The sequence below is a fragment of the Carassius auratus genome, chromosome 35, assembly GCF_003368295.1.
Source record: "Carassius auratus strain Wakin chromosome 35, ASM336829v1, whole genome shotgun sequence".
NCBI lineage: Eukaryota > Metazoa > Chordata > Actinopteri > Cypriniformes > Cyprinidae > Carassius > Carassius auratus.
Window position 1 is genome coordinate 12,211,998 of NC_039277.1, and position 21,115 is coordinate 12,233,112.

Sequence of the window (21,115 nt, forward strand, 5' to 3'; positions counted from 1 at the left end):
CCCTAGAACTGTCGATCGTGTTAGGCTGTTAGGATGGAAAAAGCAAATGTAATGTAAGAAGAGATAGATGACACTGCAAATAATCACATTTCTCAATACTTTAAATTAATAAACTTACAGTCTTTTTACAGTCATTTGACTGAACTTTATGAAAGTCATGACATTTGCCAAGTATGGTAACCCATACTCAGAATTGGTTTTCTACATTTAACCCATCCAAGTGCACACACACAGCAGCAAGAAGTGAACACACACCCTGAGCAGTTATATATCCAATGCCCGGGGAGCAACTGAGGGTGATCAAGGACACTTCAGCCATGGGTATTGAGGGTGGAAGAGAGCACTGTTCATTAACGTCCCCCCACCTGCAACTCCTGCCAGCACAGAGACTCGAACCTGCGACCTTTGGGTTACAAGTCCAATTCTCTAACCATAAGACCACAGCTGCCCCCTATATCATCATCTGAAAAGGAGTGAAAGGATAGGAGAGTTTTGTATAGTGATTATCAATATATATAGATAAAGTACATTGTTATTATTTATGTATTTTATATTATTTATATTTTTATTATGTGTTTTTTTATTTACATTGCATATGGTTTTGTGCTGCTGCTGATAGTTCATAGTGAATTAAATTTGAAGTGACATATTTGTGTAAAACATAATAAAATAAATACCAGCTGACTTTTGAGTTCCACTGACGTCCACTCTTAAGTGTATAAACGAGGCTGAAGTTTGGATTTACTCTAATGAATAGTGTAGAAAGGCTCTCCTGCACAAAGCCATGAGTCGGAGGTTTGAGGATAATTGCCAGACTCTGACATGATTAACCTGAATGAGTACCTTAGTCATGAAATATTTATATATAATACATATTAGGGGTGGGCGATATCTCGATATTTAAAATATATCGAGATATTTTTTAAACACGATATGGATTTTGACATATCGTATATATCGATATGTTGTTTATATTTAATTCTGATTCCGCCACTTTGCTTCTTTGCCTTCTCTGTGCTGTGCTCGCCCCCGCTCGCTCGCCCCCGCCTCCTTGCTTTTGTCCCCACTCCCTTCGCGTGTATAGAACTAGTCTAAAAAACAAAGTCTAAAAACAAAAGGACAACTGGCTCCATTATATGGAGATACTTTGGTTTTAAGGCGTAGGACGAACAGAAGGCAGATGTCTAACGTAGGGCCCAATGATTTCCGCGATGCAGAAAACGCGGACGGAATCCAGTCATAAAAACGGTATTTACAGTTTAACGCGGAATGTCAAGGAATTGGTTACATTTTGAATGAATTATCAAAAGTAGGTCATGCACTTAAATCAAATCGCGATATAGACTAATATCTGCAAATATTAACCCGGAAAAGTCTATTTAAATAGGAATCCTGCATGTTCTGCGTGTCTGTGTTAACGAATGGCGCAGAAGCGCGTCTTCATTCATTAAACACACGGAAGCGCGTGATGCTCGCGCTGATTTCAGCGTCTTTCCTATCACTGATAAAGATGTGAACACATGAGGAACATCTCCAGAACTGCACCGAGAGATTTGATTTGAGTAAAACTAGCTCATATCACATCATAGACTGTAGTATCACATACACAGAACTGTAAAGGTAAACCCGTCAAAATAAAAGTATTTGGCAGAAATATTTTACTATTGTTCAGCAGAATGTACATAGCTCACTAATACTATTATTAAAATGAAATAAACATATTTTTTTAAGGAATAATCACACAACATTTCTTCCATGTTTTATTTTTAATAGTAAATCCCCTTTGTTTACCAAAAAATAAAGTTTGCTTAATTTTAAATAATTAAAAGATAAATTAAATAAATGTTTTATGCCTTCATTTGACAACCAGAAAAATGTAAATACACAGAATAGGTAACAATAAAGCATATTGTGAAGAAAAAAATAGACGTTTCATAGGGCCCTAAACATGTAATATTTGGCATATTTGTTTTTGCAGTTGTTTTAGGGGGGTTATATTTCCTGTAAAGATATCGAGATATATATCGCATATCGAGATATTGCAAAATATATCGAGATATATTTTTTGCTCCATATCGCCCAGCCCTAATACATATATATATTTACATACATCTCAGCATGAGAGAATGTGAGGGTTAGCAACTGTGTGTGAGAATTTGCAGATATCAATCCTCTTTCAGTGCTACACAAGCACTGCATGATACCATTTATCAGTTTCACCTTCCTGCAGATGAAGCTTAACAGATGAGGTTGAGCTCTTCAGAAATTCTCGTGCTGAAACTCGACACATTTAACCTGCTGCTCATCCTGAACAAGAATACTGGTGCCCTCCTAATAGAGAGGAAACAGGAAGATGTGGTTTAACTTACGTCACCTAATATATGTCACACTGTTTCTAATGAAAAGCCTATTCTGGTCTGGCAGGAAACACTATTTTGGGCTTAAAGAGAACTTGCACGTATCACTGCAGGTTTGGAGATTCAATTCACTCATTTGTATTATTCTAATTGAACACAAAAGTATATAAGTCAAATGGACAGAATCCTCTTTAAGATAATAAGAATGAGACTATACGTAACTATAGAGTTTTGTTTTGGTGGATGTTTATGACAATCATTCTATTTTCAGGTCGAAAGCGCAATGTTCTGTATGGAGGACCAAAAAAAAATACATAAATAATAAGTTAATAAATAAATAAATGTAATAAAAGGAAAATAAATAAATAAATGATGTGATAAAAATGAAAATTATTCATTTGAAATAAAATGCAATCCTGAATTATATTTTAAATTCCTTTTTCCTTTATGTATTTATTTGACATTTATTTTTATTCTTTTTAACTTTTATTTACATTTTTATATGTAATTTATTTATTTATTTTTAAATGTATTTGTTCATGCATTTATTTATTTATTATATGTATTTATTTATTCCAACATGTATTTATTTCCAGATTAATTTTTACTTTTCCATGTGCAACAATTGAAAGAGATGGTCCTTGTAGATCGGCCGGTGAATTGGTTTTAAAAGTAATTTAAAATATAAATTCACGATTCAATTTAATTACAAATGAACTATTTTTGTTTTTATAACATTATTTATTTATTTTACTTTTATTACATGTATTTATTTATCTATATATTCATTTATTTGGTTTTAATTTCTGCAGGTTTAGTCCTCCATAGGAAGTGCAACGTTCTGTTCCACGTCATTCTATCAAATGACGCGTAGGTTCAGGAAGGCAATTGGCACATCCTCAAGCAATGCAGAGGTCAGACAGATTTGGCCACAATATCAAAAAGATACTATGTCTACTTTTAAAGCAACTGATAGCAAAATTTTGGAAGAAATAGTGCAGCACCTAAAATCATCAACCTGCTATCTTGACACACTTCCCACATCTTTTTTCAAAAGTATGCTTAACTGTTTAGGAGCAGATCTCTAGATGTGGTGAACGCCTCACTTCTTTCTGGGACATTTCCAAACTCCCTGAAAACTGCAGTTGTTAAGACCATCCTGAAAAAGAGCAATCTAGATAACACCATTTTGAGCAATTATAGACCAATATGTAATCTTCCTTTTATAGGCAAAATTATAGAAAAGGTAGTTTTAATCAGCTGAACAAATACTTAAATGGATACCTGGACAATTTTCAATCTGGTTTCCGACCGCATAACAGCACAGAGACAGCACTCATTAAGATAATAAATGATATTCGTTTAAATTGTGATTTAAAATATCGATGATGGTATTGCTAGATCTCAGTGCTGCGTTTGACACTGTTGATCATAACATACTTCTACAGAGACTGGAAAACTGGGTCGGGCTTTCTTGGATGGTACTCAAATAGTTCAGGTCATACTTAGAAGGGAGAGGCTATTATGTGAGTATAGGAGAGCATAAGTCTAAGTGGACGTCCATGACATGCGGAGTCCCACAAGGCTCAATTGTTGCACCGCTCTTGTTTAGCCTGTATATGCTCCCACTAAGTCAAATAATGAGAAAGAACTACTGATCTATAATATAGAACTAGATTGCTCATGATCTCACGTCGGTTTGAATGTAACTCAATAGTGCTCTCTGTCTGTAGGGATTTGTAAGATGGTGGATCGAACACTTCTGGTGGCTTCATTGCCTGTTGGCAATTTAGAACACGATGAGCGATCCAGTCATATATAGATCAGTGTAAAGAACCAAATTGCCTATCACAGCTATGCTGATGATACCCAGATTTACCTTATCTCAAAATGACTACAGCCCCATTGAATCCCTCTGCCAATGCATTGATGAAATTAATAGTTGGATGTGCCAGAACTTTCTTCAGATAAACAAGGAAAAAACTGAAGTTATTGCATTTGGAAACAAAGATGGAAGTTTTCAAGGTGAATGCATACCTTGACTCTAGGGGTCAAACAACTCAAAAACAAGTCAGGAATCTTGGTGTGATTCTGGAGACAGACCTTAGTTTCAGTAGTTATGTCAAAACAGAAACTAAATCAGCATACTATCATTTAAAAAACATTGCAAGAATTAGATGTCTTAGAATTAGAAGTCTTGGAGAAACTTGTTCATGCTTTTATCACCAGCAGGGTGGACTATTCTAATGGTCTCCACACTGGCCTTCCAAAGAAGACCATTAGACAGTTGCAGCTCATCCAGAACGCTGCTGCCAGGATTCTGTCCAGAAAATCTGAGCATATCACACCAGTCCTCAGATCCTTACACTGGCTCCCAGTTACATTTAGGATTGATTTTAAAGTACTTGTACTTTATAAATCACTCAATGACCTAGAACTGAAATATATTGCAGATATGTTCACTGAATATAAACCTAACAGACCACTCAGATCATTAGGATCGAGTCAGTTAGAAATACCAAGGGTTCACACAAAACAAGGGGAGAGATTGGATGTGCTAAGAGATCAGATGTGCTAAAACATTAGTCACATTTAAATCTAGACTCAAAAATCATCTGTTTAGCTGTGCATTTATTGAATGAGCACTTTGCGATGTCCGAACTGATTGCTCTGTATTTTATATAAAATCATATTCTATTTTTAACTGTTTTAAATTCATTTTAAATAAGTAATTTGTTTTTAATAATCTCCAAAGTTTAAAATTGCTTGTTTTTATTTTTGTTATTATTTTTCTTCATGATTATTTTACTTTCTTTTATGTAGATAACTTTGAATTACCATTGTGTACGAAATGTGCTATATAAATAAACTTGCCTTACCTTTCTTAATGTTTAATGAGTTAGAAAAAATTCTGAAGAGTTTATTATTATGGAGTATATTATCCTGAAGAGTTTGTTATTGTGGAGTTTATTATTTTGAAGAGTTAATATTGTTGGACTGGTTGTTGTTTGTACTGTTTCTACTCATGACAAGAAATACACGTAATAAAAAAAGAAATATTGGAAAATAATTACCTCATATCGAGTTAACTTTATCTGAACATCTTTTGTGTAATATGTATCATGTATGTATTTGATATAATTGAATGCGTATCCGTAATAGTTAAATTACTTTGTAGTAAACTAATAAGGAGTGAAAAATAAGTCCACACTATTTAGACAGCAACTTGAAGTGGCTTTTATTTTGAATACGCCATTTCCGGTGGAAATATTATCAGTAACGTAACTTGTTGTTGTCGTATCCGCCTTCCTGTTTACTGAATCAAGAGTAAGTATCATTTGGATAATTAGATAGTGAAAATGATTTTTGACTATGAAATGATGATTTTTTTGTTTGTTTTAATTCTTCCTGTTGCATGTATTATTATTTTCACGACGTCTCCGCCTTAAATTCATTTATTATACAGCTTGCTCGCACAGCTTGCTAGAATATTCTTGGAGCGCGGTGTTGTGGGTGTCATGGCAACAAACGCAAACACAGTGAAGCGATAGTCGAGTTTCCTCAACACTTGTCTGTTGTTGTGGTCCAGCGGTTATATACCTACTTTGTCTTCAAATCTCAGATTTATTACATATCCGCACAGGACAAATTCAGCAGCTGGGAGATGGTTCTGCTGCACGTCAAACGAGGAGATGAGAGTCAGATTCTCTTCAGTACTACAGTGGATATCTCGATTGAGACACTGACCCAGCAGGTCTGCGCTGTCTATAATGGGAGATTAAAAGTGGACAGGATCTGCTCTGGTATGACAATAATGTTATGCACGCTTATGCTATAAAATAGAACAAATGCATCACATTCTTTGGGTTCAGTTGGGTTATGTTCTTGGCAGACAAATTAATTTCCTAAAATGCATGTATTGTGAACTTAAGTCAGTTTCTAAAACACGTGTGAAACGTTTGATTTGATATTATAGCATTAAAACATGGAATAATTTTTATGTCTCCATAGAAATTCCAGAGCTGGCAGATCATGGCATCTCTCTTCCACTGAATATGCAAGGCCTGACCGATGATCAGATCATGGAGCTCAGACTAAAGGATGAATGGGAAGACCGCTGTATTCCCAGCGGTGGTGCTGACTTTAAGAAAGATGAGCTTGGACGGCGAAATGGACATGGTAGCCCTGTCACATTTAAAGTTTACATTTGAATTGCCCAATTAGTTGGTATGACTAAACTCTTACTTTCCATTTAGCTCCAAACGAGAAGATGAAAGAAGTTTTAAGGAAAACTGTGGAGGAAGCCAAAGCTTTAATCTCAAATGTATGTAGCTAATTCTAATATGTGACCCTGGACCACAAAACCAGTCTTCAGTGTCAGTTTTCGATGTATACATGAAAGCTGAATAAATAAGCTTTCTATTGATGTATGGTTTATTAGGATATGACAATATTTGGCCGAAAATCTGGAATCTGAGGATACAAAAAAAAGAATACTGAGGAAATCACCTTTAAAGTTTCCAAATGATTTCTTAGCAATGCAAATTACTAATCAGAAATTAAGTTTTTATATATTTACCTTGGGAAATTTACAAATAATCTTGATGGAACATAATCTTTACTTAAAACCCTAATGATTTTTGGCATAAAAGAGAAATCGAAAATTTTGACCCATACAGTACAATGTTTTTTTTTTTGGCGACTTAAGACTGGTTTTGTTGTCCAGGGTCACATATAGAATACTTCTAAACCTAAAAATGTTGTTAGACTTTTGATATGTTTTGTGATGTATGTATTTATTTACTCTAAAGAAACAAGTACAAGCGAATGTCTGCGTTACCATGGATATGGTCAAAGAAGCTTTGGATCAGTTGCGAGGAGCTGTGATGATAGTTTACCCAATGGGGCTGCCTCCACATGATCCAATAAGGATGGAGTTTGAAAATCAAGAGGATCTTACCGGAACACAGGTAACTGGAATCTTTTCTGCCTTTCTTAAAGAATGAGTCCACTCAAAATTAAAATGATGTCATCGTTTAGTCACCCTGGTGTTGTTTTTAACCTGTATGACCTCCTGTCTTCTGTGGAACAAAGAAGATATTTTAAGAAATGGTTCTCTCTTTTTTTATGTCCATACAATGGAAGTCTATGTTGTTTGGTTCCCAACATTCTTCTAAATATCTTCTTTTGTGTTCTGCAGAAGAAACAATATGAGGCTGAGGAAATGATGACAGAATTTAAATTTTTAGGTGGAATATCGCTTTAAGCAACTACATGCACATTGTTTAATAAAACAGACCAGTATAATTTTCTTTATTTGTTTGATGAACATAACAAAGTCAGTAATACTGATATGAAGGCTCTCCTCTGCAGGCCTCATTACAGGTGATCCCAGAAGAAGAGGCTCAGCTGTGGTGGGCATCTAAAGAACTGCAGAGGGGCAAAAAGCTGCAGGATTATGTTGGGAAAAATGAGAAAACTAAAATTATTGTGAAAATTCAGAAAGTAAGTGTTTGGTATGAATTTCAGTTTTAGTTGTTTACCTTAATCAGATTTTTAAACTTATCTTCAAAGAATTAAATTTGGCCGTGAATTTACATATAGATGTTTTGACCTAATGAAATGAAAACTAAACACCATTGTTCACACATTCATTTCAGAGAGGCCAGGGTGCACCAGCGCGAGAACCACCAGTGAGTGAAGAAGAACAAAAAAAGATGATGCTGCACTATTACAAGAGGCAGGAAGAACTAAAAGTGAGTGGTCTCTAATTAACCCCTTTTTTATTTAATATTCTAGTATGTTGTACACACTCTCTCTACACACACACACACACACACAAATAGGTATAATTAATTAATATAACATATCTATTTATTTTTGTTATTTTAGAGCATTTACCATTGTTTTGGTCTGTTTTGTTCTTGTTTCTAGAAACTAGAAGAGGGAGATGATGACTCGTATCTTCAGTCTGATTGGTCAGACAGACAGGCTCTAAAAAGACAGTTCCAGGGACTCACAAATATCAAATGGGGCCCAAGATAGATGAACAGAGAAAATCACAATCTACAGTCAATTGTCTCCAATTGTGAAATCATAGTTCTCTAGACTCTACTGCTGCTGTTTTTATGCAATTTGGTGCTTTCATTATATATGAAAGGTATTTATGAGACTGTAAATGTGTGTTAATGCAAAGTGAGAGACATCAGATTTCTCTGTTCTGATTCATTGGCAGAAGGATGCAACACCTTTCCTCTCTTTGTCTGTGCCTCTGGCAGTTACTCAATTGAAACTTGATGCTGTTTAAAGACAGGATGTTGCCATGCAGCTTTAAGGATCGCACCACAGAGTTCATTTGGAGAACACTGAGGAGGAATTACAGAACATTTTGGTATCCTTAAGGCAAAAGAGAGGTTATAGTATCGGGAAGTCTGGTTTCACTGGGAGAGTGTGATGTTGTGTAATAAAAGAACAATCTGTTTGTGTTCATTTTATTTTCATTTTATGATTCCACATTTAAATATAATACATTTCAATAAAAAATGTTACCAGTCTTCTTAATTTGTATTGACTTTCAAAACCCACATACATTATTCATCCAGTGTTGAATAGAGCAATAATTTATAAAATACTTTTTTTCATGGCTTTACTTTGTGTACAATTGAATACAACAGCTACTTTATTAACTGAATAGAATAATTTTAGAACAGAATAATAACTTTTGCCCTGCTTAGGCAGTAAAAAAATGTATTGGCTATTGCTTGGTCTGTGCTATTAAGTCCTCGCTGTGCCAGACTGTTTTTCTTTTTTTAACCTGACCATTTTTAAAGATGATGTGTGTAATTTGTTAATTTTAAAATACATCTTTCATGGCTTATTATGCAACTGTTGTAGGTGGAATCCACTCAAAAGGTGTAGCACAATGAATCTGTGATGTTATCAAAATATCGGTATGTTTGTTTGAGCTGCCAGACAACTGCAAAAGTAGCTTTACCAAGAGTTTGAATTAGGGGCGGGCCATTTATGTGGCAGACCAAAAGCAAACGAGGGGAGTGCTCTGGAAACCTGTCTGAAGACAGTTGTGTTGTGATACAGAAATTACACACTTCACCTTTAATTTTAGTGTTTTGGTAACTGAAAACATTCAAAATGCTCTCTCCTTTTGGTTGAAATACAGCTATTGCACGTTCTGCGTAATAGTTGGCATGTATGAATGCAGGATGCATGTGTTTCCATTGAGGTATGCGTTCATCCTGATCTCCTGAATCACAAGCTCTCTGCGCTCAATCCTCTCCATCAGCTCTGCTGCCTCTGTGGTATACGTCACATCTTCCCAGCAATACACCTTCCTGCTAACCTCTGACAGGTTAGAGCTGTCCATTAGGGACCCTTTTTCATCCTCATCTTCCTCTTCTTCGTCGTTATCCTGGTTCATTGGCTCCTCCTCTTCCAGATGAGTGCTACTCTTCTTCCTGAATGTTCTAGTTGTATTTAGACGTCTACTGCATGTTAACTGTGTTGAAACCGCTATTAGAACAATCAGAAGTCCCACACAAACACTTGATGTGAAGAGCAGTCCTGCCATCTCTGGATGCTCTGAGAGAAAGAGAAAAGTCCTTGTGACTTGTCAGTATTTGTTAAGAATAGTTAAAAATGATTTAATTACCCTCATGTCGTTCTAAATGCATACTCAAAGACTAAACTATTTTTATTCCTATTTTATTGCTAGTGAATTTCACGAATAATTGCAAAGAAATGGCAAGTATCACATTTCATTTAATGTGAAATTTTGAAGTAGACTGAAATGTATTTTCTTGTAAAATGTACCAGTAATGTTTTTATTAATAACTTTTTAAAGTAGTTTTTACATTGATATGCAGGTATTTTTCAGTGGAACACAAAAGGAGATTTTTTTCCCCACATAAAATAAATTCTAACTGACTATGTGTCAAGCTTAAAATAAAATAAAATATAAAAATAAAAATAATACATGAAGATTATTAAAATTCTCTTTTTGTACTGCATGGATAAATAAAAAAATAGAAGTTTGAAATTACTTGAGTAAATAATGCTAGAATTCTCATTTTATTGTATAATATATAAATTGTTTTACATAAACCACTTTAAATTATATATATATATATATATATATATATATATATATATATATATATATATATATATATATATATATATTCCTCCTTTTGGGCCGTTTCTCATAAAGAAAAAATGGAAAAGAATCCAGGCATGTTTAGGTTTAAGACATTTAAAATATTCCAATTTACCTGTAATGTAGCCGTATGCCATCAAAGAGTTGCTGACAATAATCCTGTTCTCTGGAAACTTAGAATTTCTGACAACTGGGTGTTCCCCTATGAATAACAATGAAAAATAATTTAACTGTTTATTTAGCTCAACTTCACAGATGTTCTATATAAAGTAAACTGTATGGTGTACTGTCACCTTCTTTTGTACTCTGGTTAGGAACTGAGGTAGTTTGGAAACTGCTGGGATCAGCCTCCCTGAGTAAACTTTCTGGAACTTAAAAAAGGCACAGTACAAAGAGTTAACATCTTCCAACTCCCAGGCGGTATCTCCCAGGATCTTTCAATGCAAAGCTGATGAGTAATCTTTATTTTTCCTGTGAACCGATCCTGTCTTCCAATCAGTAACAAAAGCCTGGCATTCAAAGCAATTACAGGAAGTTTTACAGGAAGCCTCGAGGCCTACAAATGCCAGGCTCATTCCCTATTTTTATTCCCAAACAACTTTTGTCTTCATTGTAACTTATGAGACGGGAAAAAAACAGACGGGTAAATCAACAATCTGAGATGAGACGAAGGTCTTTTCCCACACTTTCAATCAATGATTTAAGATCTCAAACTGATTAAAGATCGGCCATGCCTTGAAGATGGCACGCCATTCTGTTACTGTGTTCGGAAAATTCAAGATATTTCAAAAACACATTCAAACATTTGCTTTGGGAAGATTTCGATGGATATGAGAGCATTCATACCGCATGCATAGAAGACAGTGATATACTTTTTTGTTCCTGTAGGGCAGGGGTTTTTGAAACGTTCCTCATCTATGGTAAACAAACACCTCTGTTTTCCATAGCAGATGTTGGATACCACATCAACAGCTCCATGAAAAAGACATTCTGCAATAACGAAGAGAAAAAATTATTTAAAATGTCTTATCAAAAATAAACAAAATATTCTCAAAATCTGTAATGAATATTACAATAGATTCAACCTTATACAAATGTATCAACAACTTTTAATAATAATAACTTAATAAATTCAATATAATATTACCGTAAGTATAAACCTTGCTTAAACCCAAAAAACGTACCGAATGGTGGAGGTTGCTCCTCTGATGGGCACAAGTCTCCCCCCTCCAACTGTCTGCCATAAACAGCAGAGTAGATATTCAGCACTTTTGGATGTTTGCAGTGCAGCAAAAGTCGATCTCCCTCACATGTTACTTTCTTCTTGTGCTCTGCTGTAAGACAAATATCTTTACTGATGTAGATAAGTAAATATTTGAAGAAGAAGTAATCGATCAAGTCTTTAAAGAAGGAAGTACTTACTAGGTTTACATCTGTATGATACATGGAGGTATTTAGGGGTTCCAGGACAAGGATCTATGCCAAAGACTTGATGATTAACCAGAAACTGGCAATTTCTGTGACCTTGGCATTCAGAGAGCACTTTCTAACAGAGAGGAATAATCAAAGACCACAGAATGTAAATTATACAAAAGGCAGGGAAGTGAATAAGAAACTATGTTCTCACCATGGGACTATTCAACAGGTAACTAACAGCTTTATTAAGTTGGCATTTAGTGCATGTAAAATAAAAGGAATTTTTTTTTTTTTTCTGAAACCAAAGCACAGGCCACTCACCTGCAGTGCTGTGCTAGCAGAACAGCTGTTATTAAGCCATTGGCATCTCATTCCTGGCACAATCCCGGGAAGGGCTGCATTCTGTCCATAAAATGCAGACTGAATAGTTATTGTGGAGTGTCGTGGACACTTGAGGAGCAGGAAATCTCCATCACAGGCTTGAGCTGATTGACTGTTGATGATCCTAAACAGATAATCTAATGAAAAGGTGGAGAGGTTGGATCTACGATAAGTTATTAAAAATACACTAAGAAATACATTTTTTTTTTTTTTAATGTAATTAAATAATACATCAAGAAATGCTCGTTCAGAAGTAATGCCAAATATAATTAGAATACACCTCTCCAACAATTAACTAGTTTTTGGATTTTGGCCTTTTTTAGGACATAACATCAAAAAAATTTACTTAAAATATATTAATTATTCAATTAAATTCAATATATCAATTATTTGGATGCTTTTTACTTATTACATTTTTAGAGTAATTAAATCTAAATTATTTTTTTTATGTATCAGGCCATACACCATACATGTAAGTTTATGTATTTGTTTTTTTATTGTTGAAACATTTAAACAATGTTAAATAAATTAATATACTTTTTAAAATATGCTTTTTAAATAATCGTTCTCATTATTATAAGTGAATATTGCAACCATAACATTTGCACTTATTGTGAATCATCATTATTTTATTGACTCACTTGAGAAATCGGAGAGTCCTTCCATTTCTTTGGTCCACAGTATGAGAACACTGTAAAGTATTTGAACACACAGTCCAGGTGGCCGGCAGCGTCTCGGGTGCTGCGCTGAGATCATGTTCAAATCCTTCAATTAATTCTGCATCAAAGTCGCGTGCATTCAAGCGCGTGCTGGAGAAACGCTGTCAGGAATCCCCGTCTCTCTCTCTCTCACCTGCCACAGCTCAAAGTATATTTTCATACCGCGACTTAGACATCCCAGTCCTTTTAAGCCAAACTGTAAGAAAGCGAACGTCTCGAAATCGTTTCTTCTTTCATTAAAAAGGAGTCAGAGGATATAAAACAAAAAGAAAACATTTCAAAGCGACGCAGTCACTGAGATTTGCAGGGAAATAACAAGTGCGCAACAAGTCAGAGGTGCCTGAAAGCAGCGACACTAGCGTTATTCAATCCATTGCTGATGATTTTAAGGTCCTTAGTGAGAAAACAAATGCTAAGACGTGGTTCTTGGCACTCGGAAAGTGACTTTTGAGGAGGATGTTGAGGAAAAACGCATTTGAACGGGGCGTGGCGGAGAAGTTGGGAGGCAATGACAACAGTATTGTAACCAATCTGACTGAAATGCATTCACAGTAGTATCATTCATATTATTAATGATTAATATAATATTTCAAGTAGTCTATTAAGCGCGTTGTCTTCGAAGCCAGACCTTGGGACTATTAAACCTTTATAAAAAATATATAGTAAAAAATATCCTACCTTTTCTTCCAATAAAGATTTTGTTCGTGAGTGTGTTAGTGTTAGAAATGTGTGTATTGTCTGTTTATGTCTGTTTGGTCATGTTTCTAAAATCGAACCTCACGCGATGAAGTGAAACTGCGGCTCCGTTGCAGCAGGGGGAGCGCTGTGCTGCGGCTCCGTTGCAGCAGGGGGCGCTGTGCGCTGGTCATTTTATCTTCGCTTACTGCAAATCCGCAGAAGCAGCTGCCCGCGGACATTTGAAGACATTTTAAAAGCGGTAAAAATACACACTAGAGTGCGCGATTTTGATATTTCGTTTGAAATGGCTGGCAAAATGAAAGTTGCGGATGACTGTAGCTATAAAACATACTCTGTTTGCGAGAGTGCCGCTGATAGCAGCAGCAGCAGAGTGGAGGAAGACGGAGAAAGCGACGGGCCAGCGGTGTTTATGTGCGGCAAATGCAAGCTGCCCATCGGCGACAGTCTGTCCTGGGGAGGCAGTGACGACGAGCAGAACCAAATCATGCTCAAACGTAAAAGATTATTACGTTTTATTTGCTGTTGTCTGTAAAATGCTGGTGTTAAAGTTGTGTTGTGTTGATAAACGTTACCATTCAAAAGTTTGAGGTTGGTAGTCAGTGAGACTTAATATTCAAGAAAAAAAACAGTAATATTGTCAAACATTATTACAGTTTTAAATAATGGTTTTCTATTTTTATTATACTTTAAATTATAATTTATTCCTTTGATGCAAATTATTTTCATTAGCGTCATTACTCCAGTCTTGATGAGCATGATCACATGATCCTTCAGAAATCATTTCAATTTGCTGATTTATTATCAATGTGGGAAACAACTGTGCTGCTTAATTATTTTTTAACCTCTGATACTTTTCTTAAGATTATTTGATGAATAAAATGGAAAAGAACAGCATTTATTTTAAATGGAGATCTTTTCTAACAATTTAAGTCTATATCACTTTTTATCAATTTAACACATCCTTGCTGAAGAAAAGCATTCATTTCTTTTAAGAAGAAAAGAAAAGAAAAGCAACAAATACCGCCCCAAACTTTTGAATGGTAGTGTATATTTTTACAAAATGTTTCTAGTAATGCTGTTCCTTAAAAAGAATCCTGAAAAAAGTATCACAGGTTCCAAGAAAATTTTAAGCAGGAAAACTAATAAATTAGAATTTTAGAATAAGTTCTAAAGGATCATGTGACACTGAAGATTGGAGTAATGATGCTGATGAAAATTCAGCTTTGCACCACAGGAATAAATAAAAAATTAAAGGGTTTGTTCGCCCAAAATGAAAATTATGTCATTAATAACTCATTTAGATTTATTCCGAGAGCTCTCAGCCCCTCCATTGAAGCTGTGTGTACGAAGGGGCTGAGAGCTCTCGGACTAAATCTAAAATATCTTAAACTGTGTTCCGAAGGTAAAAGGAGGTCTTACATGTTTGGAACAGCATAAGGGTGAGTTATTAATTACATAATTTTCATTTTTGGGCGAACTAACCCTTTAAAGTATAATAAAATAGAAACAATTATTTAAAATTGCAATAATATTTCACAATATTACTTTTTTTTTTTTTTGCAAATAAATGCAGCCATGATGAGCAGAAGAGACTTCTTTAAAAAGCATTACAAATCATCTTACTTATCCCAAACTTTTGCAGTGTGTGTGTGTGTGTGTGTGTTCTTTTGAACTTTGTTTATCAAAGAAAGAATCGTGAAGATTGCTTCCACAAAAATATCAAGCAGCAAATCAGCATATTAGAATAATTTCTGAAGGATCGTGTGACACTAAAGAAAGTAGTAATGGCTGCTGAAAATTCAGCATTGCCTTCGGGAAATAAATTACATTTCAAAATATGTTAAAAATGTTTTTTTTTTTACCTTAGTTTTTACTTAGCATGCATTTGTTAAAATAGCATAATACAATTGTGAATAACAACCATTTAAACCACTGAAATCGAAGTGTAGGTGTATATATACATATATATGTACTGATAACATTGACTATGCAATACATAACGGGAGTATTAGAGTAATACTTTTGATCACATAGAATATGTCTTGACATTTGCATATTGATTTTTAGGAATCACTGACAATGTTGTCATAGACAAAGAACCCTTTGTGTCTGGTACCCGAAAGGAGCTTGGATGGTGAGATATTTGTTTCATAAATTTATAAATGTATGTAGAGTCATAGATGTGTTTTCCCATTTAAACATGAAATCAATGTCTATGACATTTTTGTCTCTCACATTCAGCCTTGTTGTGAATCTCACCTGCCGTGGCTGTTGCTCAGAATTAGGAATTATGTACATATCAACCCCAAAAAAGCTTGATTACAAGAGATCTCTTTTCTGCTTTAATGTTGAAAATATTGAAAGGTATGTATATTGTGCACAATCCTGTGTGAATTTTTTTTTTTTTTTTGTGTGTGTGTAATTATTGCAAATGAATCATTGCCACCACATCTCATGTATCACATTGAGGATACGAATGTGTTCTTCTGTAGCTATGTAGTCGGCAGTCCAGGCAAACAGGTGCCAGAATTAGACAAAGACAAACCAGTGACCCTGGAGTACCAGAGCATTGTAGAACAGCAGATGACCGAGGTAAAGTAGCTCATCTTTAATTTAAATTATTGATCTGCAAGCATGATGTAAACCGATGCAAGTCTCTCGCTGTTTAAAAATAAGCCATTTCTTTTGCATTACAAATGCAGAGATTAATGGCAATATTGAATGTGTAAAGGAAATGACAAAAATAATTTTTGATGTTAAACTTGATGAGGGGAAATCTATTGTTAAAAAAAAAAAATATTTAGATTTTTTTTTTTTTTGCTAAAATAAATTATTTCTAAAACTAATTTATGCCTAAAAGGAATGCGTTCCAGTATGAGTTGGGTACACAGGAGAAATCGGAATTAAGGGTGCAGAAAAAGGCTATCTGTGTGGTTTTTAACACGCAGAAGTAAACAGCAGATGGCGCTCTCTTGCTGCCAGCGCTCTTTGTTTGGTCACCGAGTCCGGCGAACAATAGATATTAGCTGTTGAAGAATTTGATCTAGAAAAGGGTGTTGACGGTTATGTCTGTCAGATATTTTCATATTTAATTTCATCTTCCTTGTCTATGTACTTGTCAAATAAATCAAATAAAACAATTCTGATAAGAAGATTCCGGCTGGTAAATTTAGAAATGTCTTGTGAATGTTGAGAATGAATATTTTAATAGTTTTACATATAATATTATTATTTATATATATAAATATATATAAATATATATATATATATATATATATATATATATATATATATATATATATATATATATATATATATATATATATTTGTATTTAGTGTTTTAAACAATTATGTATTTAAACAATTATGTTCTAATCATGATTTTTTTTTAAGCAAGATTTCACAATCATGTCCTCTGTTTTCTGTCTGACCTCCTATTCTCTAATGTATCTTTCAGATCAAATCTCTAGCTGTGATAATAGGACAACGCCTACTGGAGATTGAAAATAACCTCCAGTGCAATTCTGGAAAATGATATGAGCTGTCTGTTTTATGACTGACGGTAATAAAACCGTGTGTCTGTTGTAAATAAGGTTTTTGGTCTCTTTAGTGTAAAATAATTTTGTCAGGACAGTTATGTATTTACTGTACAGTTGTATTCAAGTGACACATCTGTACCGTTTCCTACCTTTTATTAATCTCAAGGTCCACTAATTAAGAGATGTCATTAGAAATAGGTACATAGATATTACAACATAACATTGTATTATTCTTTAAAAGTTGCTGTACTGTTTGTTCGAAAACACTCTTACTGGAGAATGTTTGTTTGCATCTCATGTTTTGTCAGGTGTGATCCTTGTTTTGTGATGATAGTATTTATAAGATGGATACACACGGTGAACATGCACAATAAATATAATGGGAAAGCAAATCACGTGTTGTTGTTGTTTTTCCCTCCGCTGGTTTGTTTTTCATACTTCATCTTTTGTATCAAAACATCTCTGCCCAACCCACTGAAAACTAGTTCAATAACAAGTGGATGGTGCATGTGGGTGGCGGGAGGAGGGGGGCATGTTTGTTTACAGTTCCTGTCCAATGTGCATAGCAACACTCTACACCAGGAGGCGGGAAAACACTCGTAGAGCCCATAGACTGTGGTAGAGACCCTAAAGGCGTGCACCCCCAACCCTGAATGCTGGGGTAGCATAACAACAGCGGCTGAGATTGAAGCAGCGTGCCTCGGACCAACCAGAGAGCTGTATCTAAGGGGCATGCTGCCATGGAAACAAAGCGCACATGCTGTCGCTAGAGCCTGTTGCCATCCTTATTTGCCGGCCAGCGAGTCAGCCAACCAGCTTGCGAGTGGGGGGGGTGGGTCTGTCAGTCTGATGATGTTGTGCTTCAGTCGATCGTGGGGGTGTGGTCTCAATCTCTCACGTGTCCTCAGACAGTTCTTCATTCTTGTGCCTTTGAACTCCTCCTACCATTGCCTGTTCCAGTAGAGGGAAACATCACTGTACATGTGGCAAAATAGCCAACATATCTAGCTGTAGTAGTTGGTGAGGATTCATCTGAGTAAAGGCCCATTTACACCAAGAACGATCATTATAACCAAATCTGTCCAAATTGCATTTTCTTGTTGTTAAAAAGTACATCATTTTTTATTTTGTTTAGAACATGACTGTTGTCACTAGACAAGATCCCTGTTCCTTGGCTGGGATGGTGTAGAGCCCTTTGAAGCAGCATTGAAATTGCAAATTGACCTTCAGCCTGTTGGCCATCATTTAAGTCCAATACATGGAGAAGAATCCTAGGTGTATGCAAACGCAGGCGGTGCACACATGCGCTCTAGAAAGTTTAACCTTTGTCCAGTGTCTGCTCCATTTTTCTTTAAAAGTTATGACAGATAAACATTTATTTGTTTTAAACTTAAGTTGCTTCTATTTGCTCTGCCCTGTGTTGTTGCTGTAATCTGCTATTTTTTTTCTACTGAAAAAAATTCTGCATAAGGGCCCCAGTGCTGTCATTTTGTGGGACAACTGATTAGTGCTAAACTAATCAATGAGCATGTGAGACCTTACAAAAATCGTATGGTGCTCGCCTAATATTCTGGTGACTAAATTTGCACCACCGCAAAAACCCTAGGGCCTATAGGCCTTTACTTTGGCCTTCACTCTTTTATGAATGAGGTGTCTGGTTCATTTCGTTCATTCAGTGCCTCATCAAATCTCAAACTCGTACACTGAAGAGGCAGATTCGTTCTTCAGTTAAAAAATAATTTAAACGCTCCTTTACAACAGGAATGTGTTATTCAATTAATTTAATTCATTTAATTTATTCAGATTTGTTCACCAAGGAAAGACGACTGGACTGTACATATGTTCTTGTCTTTGTTCATTGATGTTTTATTTTTTTCTCCCATAGCCTATTTTTTCTCACCTGCTCCGCCAGCCGCTGTCATTTTGATTAATGGACGCTGGCTGCAGTCTGCATCTGCACAGTGCATTTCACTTGAACTAAAGTGCTGATGTTCTGCACTTTCAGTATGATCTTACCCATCCCATTCACCTCCATCTCCGTGTCCAGACACAGATACACACACACACGCGCGCGCGCATTTTGTCCTGGAGGACGGGCTGGTAATCAATAATGTAGAGACAGTGAGTCTGATTAAGCGAAGGTTACTTCAAATAACCCCGTGAGACAATCGACACAAGGACTGTAGAGACAAACCCTCCAATAGCAGTGGAGCTCAAAACAGGTTTAGCCAGTCCGTTCTTGCTAATATGCAAATAGATTGTTGCGTGCAACCGCGGTTTACACTTGCCTGCATTAGCCCCAACATTACCTTTGAGTTATGATTGAAAGATTTGTGACATGTTGAGCTTGCGGATGCACACAGAAGTTACTTTTTTATTTGTATTTTTTTTAAACGCTGTATGCAAATATTATTTTACAGGCCGAATGCTTTGGATTCCAACGCTAAGTTCAAGACACTTAAATAATTGTAAAGCATAATTGTAAAACAATTTGGGGATTGGGGATATAATTTATTTATATATATATATATATATATATATTTGTTGGAAAAAAATAAAAATAAAAAAAATAAATATATAAATATATATATATATACACACACACACACACACACACACATATATATATATATATATATATATATATATATATATATATATATATATATATGTATGTATATATGTATATATATATATATATATATATATATATATGTATGTATGTATATATGTATATATATATATATATATATATATATATATATATATATATATATATATATGTTTTTTTTTAAGTTACACTGAAACAGTGTTTTGTGGTTTAGAAAAAAGTTGTCACATGCTTTAAAAGTTATACATTTATACAATATATTTATTATATATTTGTTTGCCAAAACAATAATTTTTACATTACATTAAATCAATGTTTTGTATTTTATAAATAGATTTAGCTGAAAAGTCTATGATAGTTTTATGGTTTTATTGTGGCAATTCAGAAACTGATTTTCACAAATAAATTCACCTAAATAAAACATGTGACAACTAGGCATGTGAGGACAGTAGATTAATTGTATGTTTTTTCAGACACAAAGAAATATTCCTGAGCTGGGGGGGGGAAGCCCGTTTGAAAACAGGATTAGTCTCAATCAGGGTCTAAGCCCCAGCAGATTGAGAGGTCTAAACACAGCAAGAAGGCCTTTATTTGACGTTGACTCTAATGATGATCTTAGCCATGTAACAACAGTAAACAGTGATTTGTGCACCCTGTCCAAAGGGTTGGCAATGCCTATTAAAATGCTAATGAAACTAAAGTACATTTGTGATTACTTTATCCTTGCTCAGGTTGTTGTCAGCAAGTTAACTAAATATTTGTAGAGCCCTTCTTTACTTGTGTTAATGAAAAATCTGGGCTACAATGTGGTAATCAACATCATGTCAAAACACTGTCAACTGAGTTAAACTGTATTAAAGCCAGAATTTGTCTATCAAAGCCGTTAAAGTAGTAAACAACGATCAAATAATATAAAAGTTTTAAAGAAACTAGTCTTGTTTTGTTGGACCTTTTGGGTAATTCTTTGTTTTTATCTATCATGATACAAGATTATTGTAATCTGATTGAGCTTCATATTTCCATTTGATATCATCAGTGTGCCACAGGACTGTCACAGTACCTTGAAATGGCATGATGTTTGTTCTTGAATTAGTTAGAAAACGTTTGATTGCTAGAAAATTTGTGTTGTTCTGCATCATCTCACAGCCAACATTTCTTCAGCTCGTGTTGTTGTTGTGTATTAATCCGCATCTGATGGTTCGATGAGCTTTGGGTTTTTAATC

The 21,115-nt window shown here is 34.9% G+C and overlaps 3 protein-coding genes and 1 long non-coding RNA gene across 9 annotated transcripts; 2 read left to right on the top strand and 2 right to left on the bottom strand.

Moving 5' to 3' along the window:
* Positions 1-127: 127 nt before the first annotated feature.
* LOC113054435 (uncharacterized) lies at positions 128-5,566 on the bottom strand. Its single transcript, XR_003277379.1, has 3 exons — positions 5,432-5,566; positions 2,221-2,331; positions 128-463 (listed from the first exon to the last, which is right to left on the bottom strand). It is a non-coding gene; the product is annotated as an uncharacterized LOC113054435 (long non-coding RNA).
* A 45-nt stretch (positions 5,567-5,611) lies between these two features.
* Positions 5,612-8,911, top strand: LOC113054432 (cilia- and flagella-associated protein 298). 4 transcript variants are annotated; one of them, XR_003277377.1, is made up of 9 exons: positions 5,627-5,684; positions 6,001-6,160; positions 6,369-6,536; positions 6,614-6,681; positions 7,169-7,327; positions 7,731-7,862; positions 8,018-8,113; positions 8,292-8,517; positions 8,593-8,911. XR_003277377.1 is itself a non-coding variant. In XM_026219985.1 (8 exons), the coding sequence occupies exons 2-8, from the start codon at positions 6,022-6,024 to the stop codon at positions 8,400-8,402; spliced, it is 873 nt and encodes a 290-aa protein (XP_026075770.1). In that variant the 5' UTR covers positions 5,612-5,684; positions 5,980-6,021; the 3' UTR covers positions 8,403-8,911. The 4 variants fall into 4 exon arrangements, 2 of the variants coding, with proteins under 2 accessions (XP_026075770.1, XP_026075769.1); XR_003277378.1 differs by having other exon boundaries at positions 8,636-8,911; XM_026219985.1 differs by having other exon boundaries at positions 5,612-5,684; positions 5,980-6,160; positions 8,292-8,911.
* On the bottom strand, positions 8,833-13,850 carry LOC113054430 (eva-1 homolog C (C. elegans)). Of its 3 annotated transcripts, XM_026219981.1 has the most exons (9): positions 13,722-13,849; positions 12,966-13,239; positions 12,265-12,461; positions 11,950-12,073; positions 11,712-11,861; positions 11,374-11,517; positions 10,821-10,898; positions 10,643-10,729; positions 8,833-9,953 (listed from the first exon to the last, which is right to left on the bottom strand). In XM_026219981.1, exons 2-9 carry the CDS (start codon positions 13,078-13,080, stop codon positions 9,535-9,537), a joined length of 1,314 nt encoding a protein of 437 aa, XP_026075766.1. In that variant the 5' UTR covers positions 13,081-13,239; positions 13,722-13,849; the 3' UTR covers positions 8,833-9,534. The 3 variants fall into 3 exon arrangements, with proteins under 3 accessions (XP_026075766.1, XP_026075767.1, XP_026075765.1); XM_026219982.1 differs by having other exon boundaries at positions 12,265-12,448; positions 12,966-13,850; XM_026219980.1 differs by having other exon boundaries at positions 12,966-13,850.
* A 66-nt stretch (positions 13,851-13,916) lies between these two features.
* On the top strand, positions 13,917-17,673 carry mis18a (MIS18 kinetochore protein A). Its single transcript, XM_026219986.1, has 5 exons — positions 13,917-14,236; positions 15,810-15,876; positions 15,984-16,106; positions 16,235-16,334; positions 17,200-17,673. Exons 1-5 carry the CDS (start codon positions 14,026-14,028, stop codon positions 17,275-17,277), a joined length of 579 nt encoding a protein of 192 aa, XP_026075771.1. The 5' UTR covers positions 13,917-14,025; the 3' UTR covers positions 17,278-17,673.
* Positions 17,674-21,115: the final 3,442 nt, after the last annotated feature.